Below are 17,334 nucleotides of genomic sequence, written 5' to 3' on the forward strand. Positions count from 1 at the left end.
CAGGGATCAAACTCGTGTCCCCTGATTGGCAGGCAGATTCTTAAACCACTGCACCACCAGGGAAGTCCCCCAGTATGTTTTTTTGATCATTTGCCTCTACTTATTAAAGGCTGAGTAAAGTGAATATAACAATGTATCTTCTTGCACGTTAAAATATGTAGCCTACCAGCAAAATTAATTAGTGAAGAAAGGGTTAAAGCAAATTCTCCTAAGAAACCCACCCTCCAGGAAAGCATCTTCTTCACCACAGCCACTGGTGTTCCGACTTCTCAGCCCTATTCAAAATATCTTTTGTGATTATTACCTAACAAAAACACTATGACACCAACATTTTTTTTACCCACTGATGAAACACTTCTATAGAGACTGTGCTAAGGTGTTTAAAGAGGGATTACTACAGTCTAAAAATCCTTCCTCAGAAGAGAACAATGTTTTCATGACTCGATCCTAGATCTTTTCCAAGGTTCTCCTTAATTTTTAAAACATGTTATTACAGAAAATTTCAAATATATGCAAAGGTAGAAAAAAACAGTACAATAAACGTACACATACTCATTACTTCAACAATTATCAACTCATGGCCAAACTTGTTTCATCTCTGCCTGCACCAGCATCTCCCCACCTACATATTAATTTGATGTAAATCTCAGACATAAAATAATTTCATTCATAAATATTTCAGTATGCATTCTAAGAGATAAGAACTTTTTAAAACATAGCCATACCACCATTGCAAGTAAAAAAAAAAATCCTTAATATCATCAAATATCCTCAATTTCCAATTTCCACTGTTACAAGTCATAATTGTTGTGTATGTGAACAGATCCTAATTTGGTCCACATGCTGCAATTGACTGAGATGTCTTTTAAGTCTCTTTTCTACAGGATATGTGTTTTAGAGCAATTTTTATATTGAAGAAACCAGCGGTTCGTACTAAATTTTTGTCCTGGTTGTTTTCCAGTCTGAATTTTACTGATTTAATTCCCATGGTGTTGTTTAACCTGTACTTCTATGTGTTCTATAAATCGATGGATATAAAGGCTTTCTCCAAATTCAGGTTCCTTTTTATTAGGACAACACTACTTGATTAAGTGGTGATGTGTTCTTTAACCAGGAGCCACATAATATTTGGTTGTCTCTATTTGTGATAGTGTCTGCTGTTGTTCAATGCCTAGAATCATTTATTCCTTAGGTGGTTACAAAATGGTGATATTATAGTTTTATCACTTCATTTTTTAGTAAGAATACTTCTACAAAGAGAAAATTCCCTTCATGTATTTGGTTATCCAGCAGTATAGTTCATATAGGAAAGTCAGGCTGAATGCTTAATTTTTTCCCTTTATTTACCAGTTCTCAAAATAATGAGTTCACTACCTACCATCCTACAACAGTGACACAATAATTTGCATGTGTATGTATCATTATGATTCCATAGATTTAAACATCATTTGATGTATATCAATCCATTTTAGTCATTATCCTGATTTATGTCCAAACTGTCCATCCCATTTTGGGCCAGTAGGGGTCTCTTCAAATTGACTCCTGTGTCCTTTTCTTTTTTTGGCCTCTCCGCATGGCTTGTGGGATCTTAGTTCCCTGACCAGGGATCGAACCCTTAACTTCAACAGTGAAAGCGCAGAGTCCTAACCACTGGACCGCCAGGGGATTCCCAACTCCTGTGTCCTTTGACACTATCTTAGTAATCTTGATAGCTTCCTTGCTCACCGTTTCAAAAAGTAATTAATTTTTAACTTTAGTAGAATTTTAGGTATCAGCTTTAAAAGTACACATTTGCCATGAATACAAGATTGAAAATTACACAGAAATTGCAGAATATGTTTCTACCTTTAACATTTTATATTCTAAAAAATACACAGGACCACATTTGATTCAATAAAACAAACAGAATACCTAACACATGTTAGTAGAAACGCAACCATTTGTTGAATAAATTACTGAATTTGTTAATTAATTCTAGGAAGCAGAAAGACAGCAAAAAAAATTAACCACCATTGATACCCTTTCTTCAAGGTGACTTCTAAAATAAGCTATGTTATGGTACAGATTAGTCTTTAGTTTGGTGCTCACTACGCTATGGGCCTGGACAAGGAACTTCTCCTTGCTGCATATACAAGGCTGTTCATCGAGACTGCAGAGCTACTGGTATTTTATCAGTCTAGTCGAAACAATCACTTTTCTCTGCTTTTATTTACTGTTACTGCCTCTGCAACTCCTAATAACATTGCTACTGATCACCCTTTGTCCTCTCTCTCCAATCTTGTTTGTCACCTACCACTTACTCTGGCTTTGGAGGAAATTTAGCCTTTTCATACTACAACAATACAAAAAACTCTTTTTCTCCCATGCAAACTGACAATTCTGTCTACTGTGCATGTTGCTTCTGCAATAATAATAACTAAAAACAAACAAAAAGATTTCTTAATGGTTTGAAATGTTTTGCTTCAGGCTAATTTCAGGACCAGAGACAAACTTGCACCTAAGTCTTCCAGAGATCAGTCTCTTTTCTTAAGAGACCATTGCAGGGACTTCCCTGGTGGTCCAGTGGTTAAGACTCCGTGCTCCCAATGCAGGGGGCCCAGATTCGACCCCTGGTCAGGGAACTAGATCCGGCATGCCGCAACTAAAGATCCCGCACGCAGCAATGAAGACCCTGCAGCACGCAACTAATATCCAGCACAGCCAAATAAATAAATATTTTTTTAAAAAACAAAAAAAAGAAAGAGAGACCATTGCAGATGGATGGACCTAGAGATTATCATACTAAGTGAAGTAAGTCAGACAGAGAAAGACAAATGTCATATGATATCACTTATATGTGGAATCTGAAAAATGATAGAAATAAACTTATTTACAAAACAGAAACAGACTCACAGATATAGAAAACATACTTATGGTTACCAAAGGGGAAAAGAAGGGAGGGATAAATTAGGACCTTGAGATTAACATATATACACGACTATATATAAAACAGATAAACAACAAGGACCTACTGTATAGCACAGGGAACTACATTCAATATCTTGTAATAACCTACCATGGAAAAGAATCTAAAAAAGAATATATATACGTATATTCTGAAAAATATACATTCTGAAAAAGAATATACGTGTGTGTGTGTATAACTGAATCATGATGTTGCATTAAAAAAAGCAGGAGACAAAATAATACAGCTTGATTTCAACTATTCAAAAATGCTACTGGTGAAATATCTGGATTATGCATAATTTTTACTCTATACCTTATACTTCTCTGTATTTTCCCCAAATGCCTAAAATTTTAAATTAAAAATACATCCATTGTTAAATTATTTCAAATATTATACTGCTAATAGTAACACACTGACTATCTTTAGTTTACTTTTATGCTTTCAGCTAACAAAAAATGCAGGAAAATCCCTCTTATGTCTAATCATCTGGCAAGCAAAAGAGTGACCTAGACCAGGTGGCTCAACCTTCAGCACTATTGCCGATGTGATTTTTCACCAGAACAGAGTAAGCAATAGGGAATCCTTTTTTTTTTTTTTTTTGGAGTATGTAAAGAATATACAACTTCCTGCACTGCATCTTGGCACACCAACTCTACTGCCTTGCTTAATTCTTGTAAATATTTGCTTAGGAAAAGGGGAAAAAAATATCAAATACATTAAGGATTTGCCAAGTGCCACTGTACGAAATGCTTTACCTGTATTATCACACTATAATTTATATCTCAAAACATACCTCAAAGCCATCTACATCTCTCCATCTCCACTGCTAACTACCATGGCCCAACCACAATCCTGTTTGCGCAGGTAACTCTAATTAATAGCCCCCAGTGATCTCCTTATTTACACTCTTCCCTTTCCAATCCATTCTCTACACAGTAGTCAGAATGATATTTTTAAAACACTTCCTTTTTTTTTTAAACCTACAACCCAAAAGGCTATGATACCTCCCAAATCTCATTTCACACACCCCTCTCCTTCCAACCATACTCCAGCCACAGCACGTTTCCTCCTGCTCCTGAACACAAGTCTAGTCTCTAGGGTCTCTATTTGCTCTGCCTGGATTGCTCTTTGCCCCAGATGTTCAGCTGGCTTTGCTCATTTTCACTTTTCATGCCTTGGCTCAGTCACCACCTCCTCAGAAAAGCTGGAGTCCCAGGCCAGCATAGCTAATGAAATGGCCCCTGCTGGCTACCTTCTAGCCCATCACTCTGCTTATTTCCTTCATAGCATTTAGATATGTTTTCTCATTCCTCATTTCCAGAAAAGGTGGAAACTGTGTCTGTCTTGTTCAGTACTGCACCACCAGCAACTACAATGCCTGGCACCTCTTTCCTGAATGATCCTCACTCACAAAAACCCTACGAAGCACATACCGTGGTTAACCTCATTTTACAGGTAACCCTATTATTAACCTGAAGTACACAGAATCATGCTGTCAGCCTGCCAAAATGGTCTTTTATAACTGTCAATGTTCCTATTAGTTATTTAAGGGGTTAAATTCCCACTCTACTTTTCGTATGGTAATACTAGCAGATTGCAGACAGAAATTAAAAAATACAAAGGTCAATTTCTATATTTTTATTTTAAAACTATACTTTTATTAATCTCGGACTTAAGCAAAAGCACGTATCTGTTGATTTGGCATGTAGTCCTTAAAGGAGCATCCTCCCATCTCAAATCATTGTCAAATGAGGCAAGACATAAATACATGAAAAAATAAAATAAGTGCTTATGCAAAGCCAAAAGAACTTTTTTTAAAAAGGGTGTATTTACTAGAGAAACTAAGTAATATTTTTATTATTTAAAAGTATATGTGTAGATCATTTGAAAAACACTAAAGTTAATAAAAAAATTTTTCTAGAGAAAGTCACTGGTAATATCATAGTATATATTCTTACTACATTTTTTCTAGTTTCAAGAGCATTTTCCTATGTCACTAAATATTCTTCTAAATTATGATTTTTAAAAAAAAATGTTTGCATCTATCACCAGCCCTTAATAACTGTACCAGGGCTTCCCTGGTGACGCAGTGGTTAAGCACCCGCCTGCCAATGCAGGGGACACGGTTTCGAGCCCTGGTCTGGGAAGATCCCACATGCCGCAGAGCAACTAAGCCCGGGCGCCACAACTACTGAACCTGCGGTCTAGAGCCCGTGAGCCACAACTACTGAGCCCGTGTGCCTAGAGCCCGTGCTCCACAAGAGAAGCCACCGCAATGAGAAGCCAGCACACCGCAACAAAGAGTAGCCCCCACTCACTGCAACCAGAGAAAGCCTGCGCGCAGCAACGAAGACCCAACACAGCCAAAAATAAATAAATAAATGTATAAAGATAAAATAATTGTACCATAACGCTTCCAACTCTTCTTAACTGTAAACGTTACCTATTTACTACTATTAATAATAAACTTGTGCACAGACTTTAATACGTATCTGATTATTTCTTGAAAGCAAATCCCTTTAAATAGAATTGTTGGGTGAGAAGGCATATACCTTTAAAGTTCTTTTTTTTTAAAGTAAGGTTTTATTTATTTATTATTTATTTATCTTTTGTCTGCGTTGGGTCTTCATTGCTGCAAGCGGGCTTTCTCTAGTTGCAGCGAGTGGGAGCTGCTCTTTGTTGCGGTGCGTGGCTTCTCATTGCAGTGGCTTCTCTTGTTGCAGAGCCCGGGCTCTAGGCGCGCGGGCTTCAGTACTTGTGGCTCGCGGGCTCTAGAGCGCAGGCTCAGTAGTTGTGGCACACGGGGTTAGTTGCTCCGTGGCATGTGGGATCTTCCCGGACCAGGTCTCTAACCCGTGTCCCCTGCGTTGGCAAGCGGATTCTTAACCACTGAACCACCAGGGAAGTCCTAAAGTTATTTTTAACATAAAGAATAACTGACCTCCAAAACACTGTTCAACTAACTATATGTCCCAATCAGCAGTAAGAGAGTTCCTGCTTTCCTGCAGCCCCAATATGAAGAATCACTATGAAAAACTTAGCTAATATGAGACAATGAGTAGTAAATCCTTTAGACTTATATTTCTATGCTTATTAGTTAAGTATGGAACATTTTTGCATTTTTATTGGCTACTCGAATGGCTTTATGAAAGCATTCATTTCCTTTGCCCATTTTTCTACTGGAATGTACGTTGGTTTGTAAAAACTCTTTATAAATTAGAGATACTAACTTTATAAGTGCACTGTGCAATACAGTAGTCACTGTTTACTGAGCACTTGAAATGTGGAGTCTGAACTAAGATGTGCTGTAAGTGTAAACTGGACTACAGAGACGGTAAGAAAAGATAATGTAAAATATCTCAATAATTTTTATATTGATTACGTGTTGAAATATTTTGAATATACTGGATAAAATATATTAATAAAATTAATTTCATCTGTTTTTAATTTTTAAATTATGGCTATCAGACAAATCAAAATTACATACATGGTTCGCATTATATTTCTTTTGGACAGAGCTGCTCTAGAATATTGTTTTCCTTTTTGCCTTTAAATGTTTTCAGTGTTAGTTTGACCCACAGACATTTCTCATTTTTAAGTATGCAAATGAAGCAGTTGTTTCCTTCAAGATTTCCTCCGACTTATTCTTTATAAGTTTTTCCCAGCCACACAGCAGTTTTAGAAGCATAAACTAAACTTTATTACTTGACAAAGAAAAATATTTTTTAGAATTTTTTCCCAAAAGTTCTGCAAATATTTTCTTCATACGTGCATCCAACTTAGTACTTTTTAGTTAGTACTCAGTACTCTTTAGTACTAAGTACTAAAGAGTACTTAGTACTCTTTTTCTAAATTAGTACTCTTTTTCTAAATAAATTTTTTAAGCTTTATCATAATTATGGTTGCCCTTTTAAAAACTGTTTCAGTATTTTTGAAACTAAATTTGCACAAACAAGGTTATTTTTTACATCTACTGTTTTTAAGCATGAAAACACATTTTAATTTTTTGGTAATAAACACTGCAAACAACTTTTCAGTCATTCCGACTGGTGAGATAGGTGATTATTATCTGTAGTTCACAGAGGGACGAGACAAAGAGCACATAATTTTCGACTTGACAGCGACAGAGAATAATGGATTACAAATTACACTATTTCAACTTCTTTTTACCCACTCTTAAAGGGCAGTTTAGACTAAATTCAACAGCCACTCCACGTAATTTAAGTGTAAAATGCCGAAACTGCTTGGTCAATAGAAGCAACTAGGCCAGAAAGTTTAGTTGGGGATTTTGGAGTACAGTACAACCAGATGAATCATTTTGTTCACAAGAGAATCAGGTACATTTACATTATAGGAAAACTCCACAGTTACACGTTTTTATCACTACCAAAAAGCCCCAAGAACAGTGCTGTTAAAATTAACCCTTGCGAAATTTTAAGAGCCAGTTTTTACATTTATTGCAAATAAAAGATAGGACCATATTCTAAAATAATTGCACAGATACGCATTATTTTAGCTTATGTTACTTATAAACTTGAATGACTACGACTTCCAACTTCTACTGCAAGGTCACAAACATGCTACAAGTTTTTTCAAACATAAATTTTGGGTAAATGTTTCTGTAAATATTCTTTTCATCCCCAAGACTCTGGGGGATTATATCAGGCGTGGATTTGGTTCTGTCTCTTCCCTCATTGTTCCTAACAGTTCGCAAGTGTCAAGCAACCTATGGCATGCCAATGACGGCAAAAACGGAGGTAAGCCTGATTAAAACTTGCAAGTTCAAGGTTATTTTGTAAACTGTCAATTTAAATTTGAGTCAGAAAAGACTGTTGAAAAAGAGGGATAAAACCTCCCGATAACCACTTTTTTCTGGGTTACAGCTCCAGTAGACACTTTTTCACCAAAAAGTTTGTTCAACCGAACTGGGCTCATTCAATAATTGTAGGATGGTCATACCCCCATCTTAAAGGATGACTCGTAAATGTTGCGTAGCAACCCCCAAATTCCTCCTTAGAAAATTTAATAACACAGGTTGGGAGTACGAGAAAAGGAACAGGGTAAGAAAATCTATTCGGTCAAAGTGCTCAAAAAAGGTAAGGCGGTGAGCTCAAAAGACCCTGGAACTTTGTGGAGTCAGCAATTTCGCACTGCCTGCGCGGGGAGGCGGGCGGTCACCGCCGGGCACTGCGATGCTCACGTATCATTTTATCTAAAACGAAGTGGTCCGTTTCACGGATGCGACCCGGCCCGAGAATTGCCCCCAAATGCCCGCGGGGGCCGTGCTAGGACCGTAGGCGAGAGCAGGATCAGGGAGGCCTGTAGGGGCCCCCGCCGGCTGGGCAGGCTGAACTGCAAAGGCAGAAGCCCGACAAGAAGGTTCTGGGGTTGGGAAAGGGCAAGGCGGCATACTCCCGAGGCTAGGCGCCCGGCGCCGAGCCCGGCCTTGTCTTCCAGTCCGGCTTCCGCGGAGTCAGAGGCCGGCGCAGCACACTCACCCTGGAGGTCGCTGGAGCCGCAGGCTACCGCCCTGCAGCGCAGGCGGAGCCGGCACAGGGAGGACCAGCTACATCTGTGGGCCGCGGCGGCGGCGGCCAAGCCCGGTAACATCCTGGCGGGGCAAAGGCCCCCACTCGGACACCGCCTGCTACCTCCGCGCCGCCGCCGAAACCAACTGACTCCATAGACCGGACACTACCGAACACCGACGCCTGCGCCGCCGCAGGCGGCCTTAGCGAACTCGGAAATGGTAACATTATTTAAAGACCTGGCCGCGGAGGCAGCGGAAATGACGTACGCGCGGAGCGCGAATCGCGAGACCTTGCCCCGGACCAGCTTGGGAGGGCGTGGCTGCGCAGGAAGTTTGGCGTGTTCCCCTTGTCTTAACGCGCTACTGCTTCTGTACCTTGCTTGGGTATCTACAAGTTAATTGTTTGCTTCTTAACCGCCAGGAAAGCCTTGGGAGAAGTGACAGCCGTTGAGTGCTCTGCCTATTTTTCTTTTTTCTGGGCTCAGATCCTGGGCCATGATGTTGGAAATGGGAGGTAAGGTGGGGAGGAGGGACAGTGGCCTTCTGAGCCTCTCCCTCTCCAGAGCCTTTCTGGATAAGCCCAAGCCTAGGCTAATTTGTCCTCAGTGCCCTCGGAACCTGGAACACAGTACATCACAACAGCGTTGTGTAGCCATTACCGTGAAGGCAAGTACCCACAGAATCAGTTAACTTGCCCTAGTAACGTCTGAACCTCGGATTCCTGTCTGTAATATACAATGCTAAGACTTATACGTTCAGGATTTGTCTGGGTAAAAGCAGATGTGCAGACATGCAAACAGGAGTCAGTCTGGCCCCAGGGAGAAAGAGAAGAGAACAATATTCACCAAGCATTAACTGTGTTGTTTATCTGACATGCTCATTCACGTCTTAGCTCAAACTGGAATGAGGCCTGCCTTGACCACCCTAGCTATTGTAGGGGAGCAAAATATGCCACCCCAAAATGAGTTTCTTTGGCAAGAGAATTAATTTAGGCTGATTTTTTTTTTTTTAAGGCCCAAAAGACTCATCACCTTTGACCTTTCCCCTGCCTAAAAGAATATAGATAGAGAACCTGTTCCAAGAAGGCAGCTATCACCATAGATAACTGTAGTACAAACTAGGTTTGTAGACAGGGAGGAACCTAGCAAAGTCGGCTTGTTAAAATTCCTCTCTGGCCTATTGTCTCTGTGGGCCCAGCAAACATTTGTTTACCAAACATTTGCTTTTTTGTCTCCTTGCCAGTTGCCTTCCTCCCCTTGGAAGTCCCGAACTACTACCCCCAGCATCCTCTTTTTTCTTTAGCTGAAGATGGTATTCAGGGTGAGGGTTTTGGCCGTTTTGGAGAGTTAGTCAGTTTTCCTGGGTCTCTCCCATGTATACATGTTATTAAACTTTTGTTTGATTTTCTCCTGTTAATCTGTCTCATATTAATTTAATTCTTAGACCAGCTAGTGTAACAGGGAAGAGCCGATTTTGACTCCATGTTGTATCTGTTTCTTTGACTTTAGCCTTTGCTTTTCGTTGCTTTTGTTATTAAAATCGTACATAATGGCCTGCCTCAGGGAACCTTACCCACCTGTGAATGGCTGCAAGAAAGAAGAAATTAACACATCCCCTCCCCGAGGCTGGCCATTCCAGGAGAAGTTTTGCAAGACTGATGGCCCTTTTTACTTTACTTCCTTCCCACCTCTCCCTCTCTATTCTGCCTTTTTACTTTACTTCCCTCTCTGACTCTGTAAAAGAAACTGACATCCAGATGCCATAAGGTGGTTATTTTGAGACACTAGTCTGCTATCTTCTCCGTCTGCCAGCTTTCCGAATAAAGTCGTGTTCCTTGCCTCAACACCTCATCTCTGATTTATTGGCCTGTCGTGCGGCGAGCAGAGAGCGAGCTTGGACTCGGTAACACTAGAACTTAGAAGGGTAGAGGAAAATTTCTTCCTCCCCGACGCTATAGTAGGCCTGTTTATTCTCTACCCTGTTGCCCTGTATACTCTTCTTCAAAATGTCTATAGATATTTGAAATTATATATGTATTTATTTTTTTATTTTCTGTCTCTCAGAATAAAAAATAAGCATCATGATGCTGGAATCTTGTGTTTTGCACACTGCTGTTTTACAGGGGATAAAACAGTGCCTGACACAAATAAATTAATCGAATGGAATGCATGGTGGTTTGTTTTAAAATTAATGAGTCATTTAACTGTAGTATTACTGTTGTCGAACCCAAGTTTGTGTGTCCGATGCACAAAGAGGCCAAGCAAACCAAGACGTAGGAGTCTGGAGCAGAGAAAGGTTTATTGCAGGGCCAAGCAAAGCCCAAACTCCCTGAAGGTTTTCAGGGAAGAGTTTCTATGGGCAAAATTCAGATGAAGGTCTGCAGGGTGTGTGACCTTCCTCTGGTTGGTAGTGAGGTAGCAGGTTGAGATTGAGATTCCAAGAATCTCAGTCATCAACCTTCTGGTTCCAACCAGTCTGGGGTCCACATGGCTTGTGCTCAACCTGAAGTTACCATACTCCGCCTGGGTGGGGAGCCTTAGTTCCTGTAGAAGAACTCAGAGATATATTGTTATGTATATCTACTGAGGAGGAACCAGGACCCTGCTTTATTGTTGCATTATTGTTTCTTGACTGCTCCTCCTTTGTTTCTGCATTCCCTCACTTCCCTAATTAGTAACTGTTTGAATCTGCCCTTCGGAACTCGGAGAGGGTCTGGGAGGCTGTAGCCTTTTTCCTATAAGTAAGAAATGGGGACATGGAAAGGCCCCACAGGGTCCTGCTCAGTTTCACTACAAAATAACTAATTCAACGGGAAATAAATTAGTCTGTTCCCAATTTTAAGAGAATCAACACAGTCTTTTATGCTGATTGAGAAAGTACAACCAGATTAGTGAGGTCATAGTGATTAAATTATCACAAGAATGGAAAGCAATTTAACTTCCTATGACAAACATAGATTAAAACATTAAGTGGTTAAACATTAAAAAAATGCTGTTCCTGGGACTTCCCAGGTGGCGCAGTGGTTAAGAATCCACCTGCCAATGTAGGGGACACGGGTTCGAGCCCTGGTCCGGGAAGATCCCACATGCCACGGAGCAACTAAGTCCGTGCGCCACAGCCACTGAGCCTGCGCTCTAGAGCCCGCAGGCCACAACTACTGAGTCCACTGTGCCACGTGCTCCGCCACAAGAGAAGCCACCGCAATGAAAAGCTTGAGCACCACAACGAAGAGTAGCCCCCGCTCGGCGCAACTAGAGAAAGCCCGCGCACAGCAACAAAGACCCAATGCAGCCATAAATAAATAAATAAATTTATTTTTTAAAAATGCTGTTCCTTAAATATTTATAACCTCAAGATTACTGAAAAATCTGAATATTACTGGAAAGTTCTTATCCTTTCCTTATAAGTAGATTTTAGCAGAAATCCAGCTGTATGATATAAAATACATAAAGGCTTAACTTCAATTTTATGGTAACTATATGTTGCATTAGCCTTTACTATATTGCTAACTTAAATGCTTTGAATTCTTAAAGTTGGCCCCTAGTTTCAACTATCATTTTAATCAAGACTGGTCAAAACTGCATAGGATTTACTTTTATGTACAATAGGATTTTAATTTTTGTTTATATGTATTTTCTAATAATTCTTAGAGGAATATTCATTCCTTTTGTGATAAGAAACATTTTTTAAATACATTTTTTTGCAGGGTTGTTAAAATAATTTTAATAACAGCTGTGTGATGTGAAGAACATAATGCTGGTGTATAGCACAATTTCAGCAACCTTACCACAGTTAGGCAATACTTAAGGTATTGCCCTTTAGCCTTCTTGACCTCCTGACCCCACCATCAGAAGAGCAAGCAGGCTTTCCCCTTAAATGTTACATGACTTTTGGTTACATTCCTAAAAGGCTCTCTCAGCCTCTAGGATATTTTCCCTCTCTTTTAGGAAACTACTTGCTCCGTCCCCAGCATTCCACTCAATTTCCTCATCCACCACCTCCTCCCATCTTTCACAATTCTGCCCCTCCAGCCTTACCAGCCTGCCCACCCCTGTTCAGTCCCGTGTTCTCCCGCCTAACCACATCATGCTGGCTTTGCAGCAGTCATTCTCAACCAGTGGCAACTTTTGGCAATGTCTAGAGACATTTTGGTTGTTACAACTGGTAACTACTGGCATCTAGTGGGTAGAGGTCAAAGATGCTGCTAAACATCCTACAATAAGCAGGGTAGCCTGTCACAACAAAGAATTAGACTCCTCGAAATGTCAACAGAGCTGCTGTTGAAAAACTCTACTTCTGAGTCACAATTCAAAATTACATATTAAAGGCAATGCCCACCAACTTCTACCAAATGTGCGTGTGTGTGTGTGTGTTATGTGTGTATTTTCTTTTCTATAAAGATGTCCTTTTTCTTTTTATTTATTTATTTATTTTTGGCTGTGTTGGGTCTTCATTGCTGCATGCGGGCTTTCTCTAGTTGCAGCTAGCGGGGGCTACTCTTCGTTGCGGTGCATGGGTTTCTCATTGCGGTGGCTTCTCTTGTTGTGGAGCACGGGCTCTAGGCGGGCAGGCTTCAGTAGTTGTGGCGCGTGGGCTCAGTAGTTGTGGCTCACGGACTTAGTTGCTCCGCGGCACGTGGGATCTTCCCAGACCAGGGCTCAAACCCTGGTCCCCCACATTGGCAGGCGGATTCTTAACCACTGCGCTACCAGGGAAGCCCCTGTGTGTGTATTTTTTTTAACTCCTAAATCCTCACATATGCATCTTGATACTGACAGGTTTTCCCATCCACCAGCTCTGTCCATGTCTGAAGCCACTTCCCCATTTCAGCATCACTGGTGGGAATTAGGGAGAGAGGAATAGGGAGTACTCCTCATCTTCTTGCCTCCAATATCTATGCAAGTGGGGATGGGAAGGTAAAAAGATACACGGGACTAGATTCTTGCTCTGTTTTATTCTCAGCCTCTGTGAACCCATCCTCCAAATATTTCAGCAGCGTGGACATGCTTCATTACAGCTGCTTTGTTCCCATCAACTTCACTCCACTATCTCCTAACACCTCCAACATTTGTTCTTTTGTCTTTCAGTAGCTTGCTGGAAATACTTTTGCGTGACATCAATCTATATATATCAGATTTCTGTGAAATTTGACACTGATTATTTGATCTTTCTAAAAATATCCGGGCCTTTATTTTTAGCCTTTTTTTAAAAAGAGGTTGGATTGAGTCAATTCTGGTATTAATTTTGGCTATGCCATATTTACTTCTGGACACAGCAGTTATAGAGAAACTGAAATGGGAAGAAAAGAATCCTGTCCCTGCCCTGTTTCCTGGTTAAGAAAGAGTCGACTTTGAAGAAGGGAAGCCAAAGCATGGCTTGTAACAAGCTGAAAATATGCCCTTGAGAGCTGAAGCCTAAACTGTGCCCATGAAATGGAAAATAAGCTTGACCCTGGCTTTGGCTTATTTACAATAAGAAAAAAATCAATTGAAGAATTTCACATTCCTCTTTATACTTAAACAGAAGTAGACCATAAAGAGCCACTACACTTTCTAAAGAATTAGGACAAATGGAAGAATTTAATAAATAGAAAAGAATTAAACAAACAAAAGCAAAATTTAAAGACTGCAGCAAAACATTAAAAAAAATGTTTTTTTTTTTTAAAGCTGAAAACATTTTAGATGACTTCCTTGGCAGTCCAGTGGTTAAGACTCCATGCTTCTACGTCAGGGGGCACCGGTTCCATCCCCGGTCCGGGAACTAAGATCCCGCATGCCGCTCGGCTCCGCCAAAAAAAAATTGAGAAAATGTCAAAAGAATAATTACTAAACCCACATGGTTGTGACAGATGTTACAGTCAGAGGCCATAGTACAAAAAATAATTATTCATTAATTTGCACTGTAGCATCTGCTACATGTTATTTCAGCAACTGAATTGTGCAGAAATGACAGTGAATTCTAAACTTAAATATCTAATAATTTAGCAGAGTCATTCCTGCTTTCAAAAAAAAAAAAAAAAAAAGAAAAGGAAAGAAAAATTAAAGGTTATTGAAAAAGTAGTTATGTGGTGTCAAGACTAGTCGTAGAATCTAATATACCATTTGAACTGGGCAACAGGCTGCTCACCGACCTTGCTGCTGGATAATGTGGATTTCATGGTAATAGGCAAGACGCTCTGAGATGGCCCAATATCTTACACCCCTGCTGTTTTTTGATAATGGGCTCACACTCTTATTCCTCTTCCATAAGTGAAGCATCACGTTGTTTACTCACTCCACCCCCCAGCCAAGGAATACAAGTCCATGATGAAACTGAGGCAATGGATTTTGGCTGTTAGTTACCAGCATGTCAAATGAGAAAATATGCAACTGATAAAGCTTAGAAGCAAGGTCAGGAATAAAGAAAAGTAAATTTGAAAGCAGACAGATTGTTTAACAGTTGCTATTGGAAACAAATTCTGGATTAAACAAAGTTTTTAAAATTAAATTTAGGCCTCTTGACCTGGAATTTTTTTTCGAATGATAGAACTCAGTGCCAGTGAAGGACATTTATATTTTGTGACTGCCCAGCGTATTTTGAACACACTTCCAATATCTGGAGAATCTCCCACCTTGTGGGTTTACCTCCCCAAGGTGGAAGGCTGGCACTTGCTCTCCCAGGCTCCTTTCCAGCTAGGGCCCACAGATGTGACAGAGGCTCCAACCAACCATCAGAAATCTGTGAGAGGCCTCAATTTGCAAGAAAATAATGGGAAGAGCATGGCATCTCATGGAACACGTTTTGACGAGGGAAGAGATGTGAGGCACAAATACACAAATTCGGAGGCAGTAGGGAGAGAAGTCCAGGGGCATGTCCCAGTAATAGTGACGACCGTGTCAATGGAAGCTGAAATAGGAAGCTGCGTCGTTCCTGGTTATACAGCTTCCAAGCCTGAGTCTCCCCTCCTTTTAAAAAATGCTGTTAGCTGCCCAATATCCTTTCAAAAAAAAATCCTTTTCTGTTTAACTAACTGGGGTGGATTTTGTTCAAATTTTTATGTTAAAGTCCTATCCCCAATGTGACTGTATTTGGAGACAGGACCTTTAGGAGGGAATTAAGGTTAAATGAGGTCATAAGGGTAGGGCCCTAAGCCAATAGGTGGTTTTATAAGAGGAGGAAGAGAGAAATAGCCTTCTCTGTCTCCCTCCAAGTACACACATCAAAGAACGGCCACCTGACCATACAGTGAGATGGTGGCTACCAAGAGGCCTCAGAATGAAGTCTACTTTGCTGGCACCTTGACCTTGGAATTCCAACCTGCAGAACTGTGAGAAAATAAATTTCTGTTGTTTAAGTCACCTAGTTTGTGATATTTTGTTATGGCATCCTGAGCAGACTAATACACCATATAATGGAAGAGAAAGGTGGTTTACTCTATAATAAAGCAGTCTTAATGTTGGTCAATTTAATATACACACAAAATCCTAAAGGATGTTCAGTCGCAGCTTCATTTTCAGGCCATGCAATCCAAACAACACAAAGTCCACAAGTACACAAGCCAGTGGAGTGTTTTCATCTGTTCAACTTGCCCCTAAGCTCCATTCACAGCCATGGAGTCTTAGTCCCAGACTCTTGGGGAACAGCATGTGGTAACACCAAGGTCACCAGAGAATCTTTGACAATCTCCTTCATACGTTCCATATCTGTGTTGTTGAATACACTAACCAGTAGTCATATGTGGAGAGTGAGCCTTTGATATATGGCTAGTCTGAATTGAGATGTGCTGTAAGAATAAAATATATATTGAAGGCTTAATATGAAAAAAAGAATGTAAAATTATTAATAATTAATAACTGTTGATAATGTTTTAGATATAGTGGGTTAAATAAAACATATTACAAAAATTAATTTCACCTGTTTCTTTTTACTGTTTTAATATGCTACTAGAACACTTATTTTTATTATTATTATTTTTTTAATATTTATTTATTTAGGCTGCACCCCGTCTTAGTTGTGGCATGCGGGATCTTCATTGTGGCATGCAGGATCTTTAGTTGTGGCATGCGAACTCTTAGTTGTGGCATGTATGTGGGATCTAGTTCTCTGGCCAGGGATCGAACCCAGGCCCCCTGCACTGGGAGCAGGAAGTCTCAGCCACTGGACCACCACGGAATTCCCAACTACTAGAACATTTTAAATTATATATGTGGCTTGCATGTGTGCCTTGCATTATATTCCTATTGGACAGTGCCGCTCCATACACACATGCAGTCTCTTGGCTGTGTTGGGTCTTCGTTGCTGCATGCGGGCTTTATCTAGTTGCGGCGAGCGGGGGCTACTCTTCATTGCGGTGTGCGGGCTTCTCATTGCGGTGGCTTCTCTTGTTGCAGAGCACGGGCTCTAGGTGCGCAGCCTTCAGTAGTTGTGGCACGCGGGCTCAGTAGTTGTGGCTCACGGGCTCTAGAGCACAGACTCAGTAGTTGTGGTGCACGGGTCCAGTTGCTCCGCAGCATGTGGGATCTTCCCAGACCAGGGCTTGAACCCGAGTCCCCTGCATTGGCAGGTGGATTCTTAACCACTGCGCCACCAGGGAAGTCCCTCTTAGTACTTTTGATACATTCACTCTTTCCTTAAAGTCTCAGCTCCAGTTTTTCCTGGGTCTTGCCTTCAAAGGATGTTGTCAGTCTTTCTCTGCTCCAAGTGGTTCTGCTTTTGATAGTGATCAGGTTTCAAAACTTGAGTATGCTTGAGGTGGGGGGGTAGTCCTCACGGGGGCAGATTCCCAGATAAAATATCTACTGCAATTAGATCTTTCCTCATTGCACTGATACTTGTTCTCCTTCACTGCCTTAGGTAACATTTTAAAAACACTCTTCTA

General features: G+C 40.6%; 2 protein-coding genes across 14 annotated transcripts in view; both read right to left on the reverse strand.

Moving 5' to 3' along the window:
* Nucleotides 1-8,714, reverse strand: part of SLC30A9 (solute carrier family 30 member 9) — a 74,692-nt gene extending 65,978 nt beyond the window's left edge. For 4 of the 10 annotated variants that reach the window (XM_082390668.1, XM_082390665.1, XM_082390670.1 and 1 more), the window contains exon 1: nucleotides 8,446-8,710. In XM_082390668.1, coding sequence (XP_082246794.1) covers nucleotides 8,446-8,557 — 112 coding nt within the window. In that variant the 5' untranslated portion in view covers nucleotides 8,558-8,710. Of the gene's footprint in view, nucleotides 1-8,445 lie in introns of all 10 variants that reach the window. The other 6 variants (XM_082390669.1, XM_082390666.1, XM_082390664.1 and 3 more) reach the window with 4 other exon arrangements.
* Nucleotides 8,715-12,885: 4,171 nt separating this feature from the next.
* The window catches only part of TMEM33 (transmembrane protein 33), a 38,154-nt gene continuing 33,705 nt past the window's right edge, over nucleotides 12,886-17,334 (reverse strand). For 2 of the 4 annotated variants that reach the window (XR_014244113.1, XM_082390771.1), the window contains one exon: nucleotides 12,886-16,239. Coding sequence is in view for 2 of the 4 variants with exons in the window: in XM_082390771.1 (XP_082246897.1) it covers nucleotides 16,188-16,239 (52 nt within the window). In the remaining 2 variants the exon portion in view is untranslated. Of the gene's footprint in view, nucleotides 16,240-16,264; nucleotides 17,332-17,334 lie in introns of those variants that run through there. The other 2 variants (XR_014244112.1, XM_082390773.1) reach the window with 2 other exon arrangements.

Source organism: Balaenoptera borealis (genome assembly GCF_965194805.1).
Source record: "Balaenoptera borealis genome assembly, chromosome: 4".
NCBI lineage: Eukaryota > Metazoa > Chordata > Mammalia > Artiodactyla > Balaenopteridae > Balaenoptera > Balaenoptera borealis.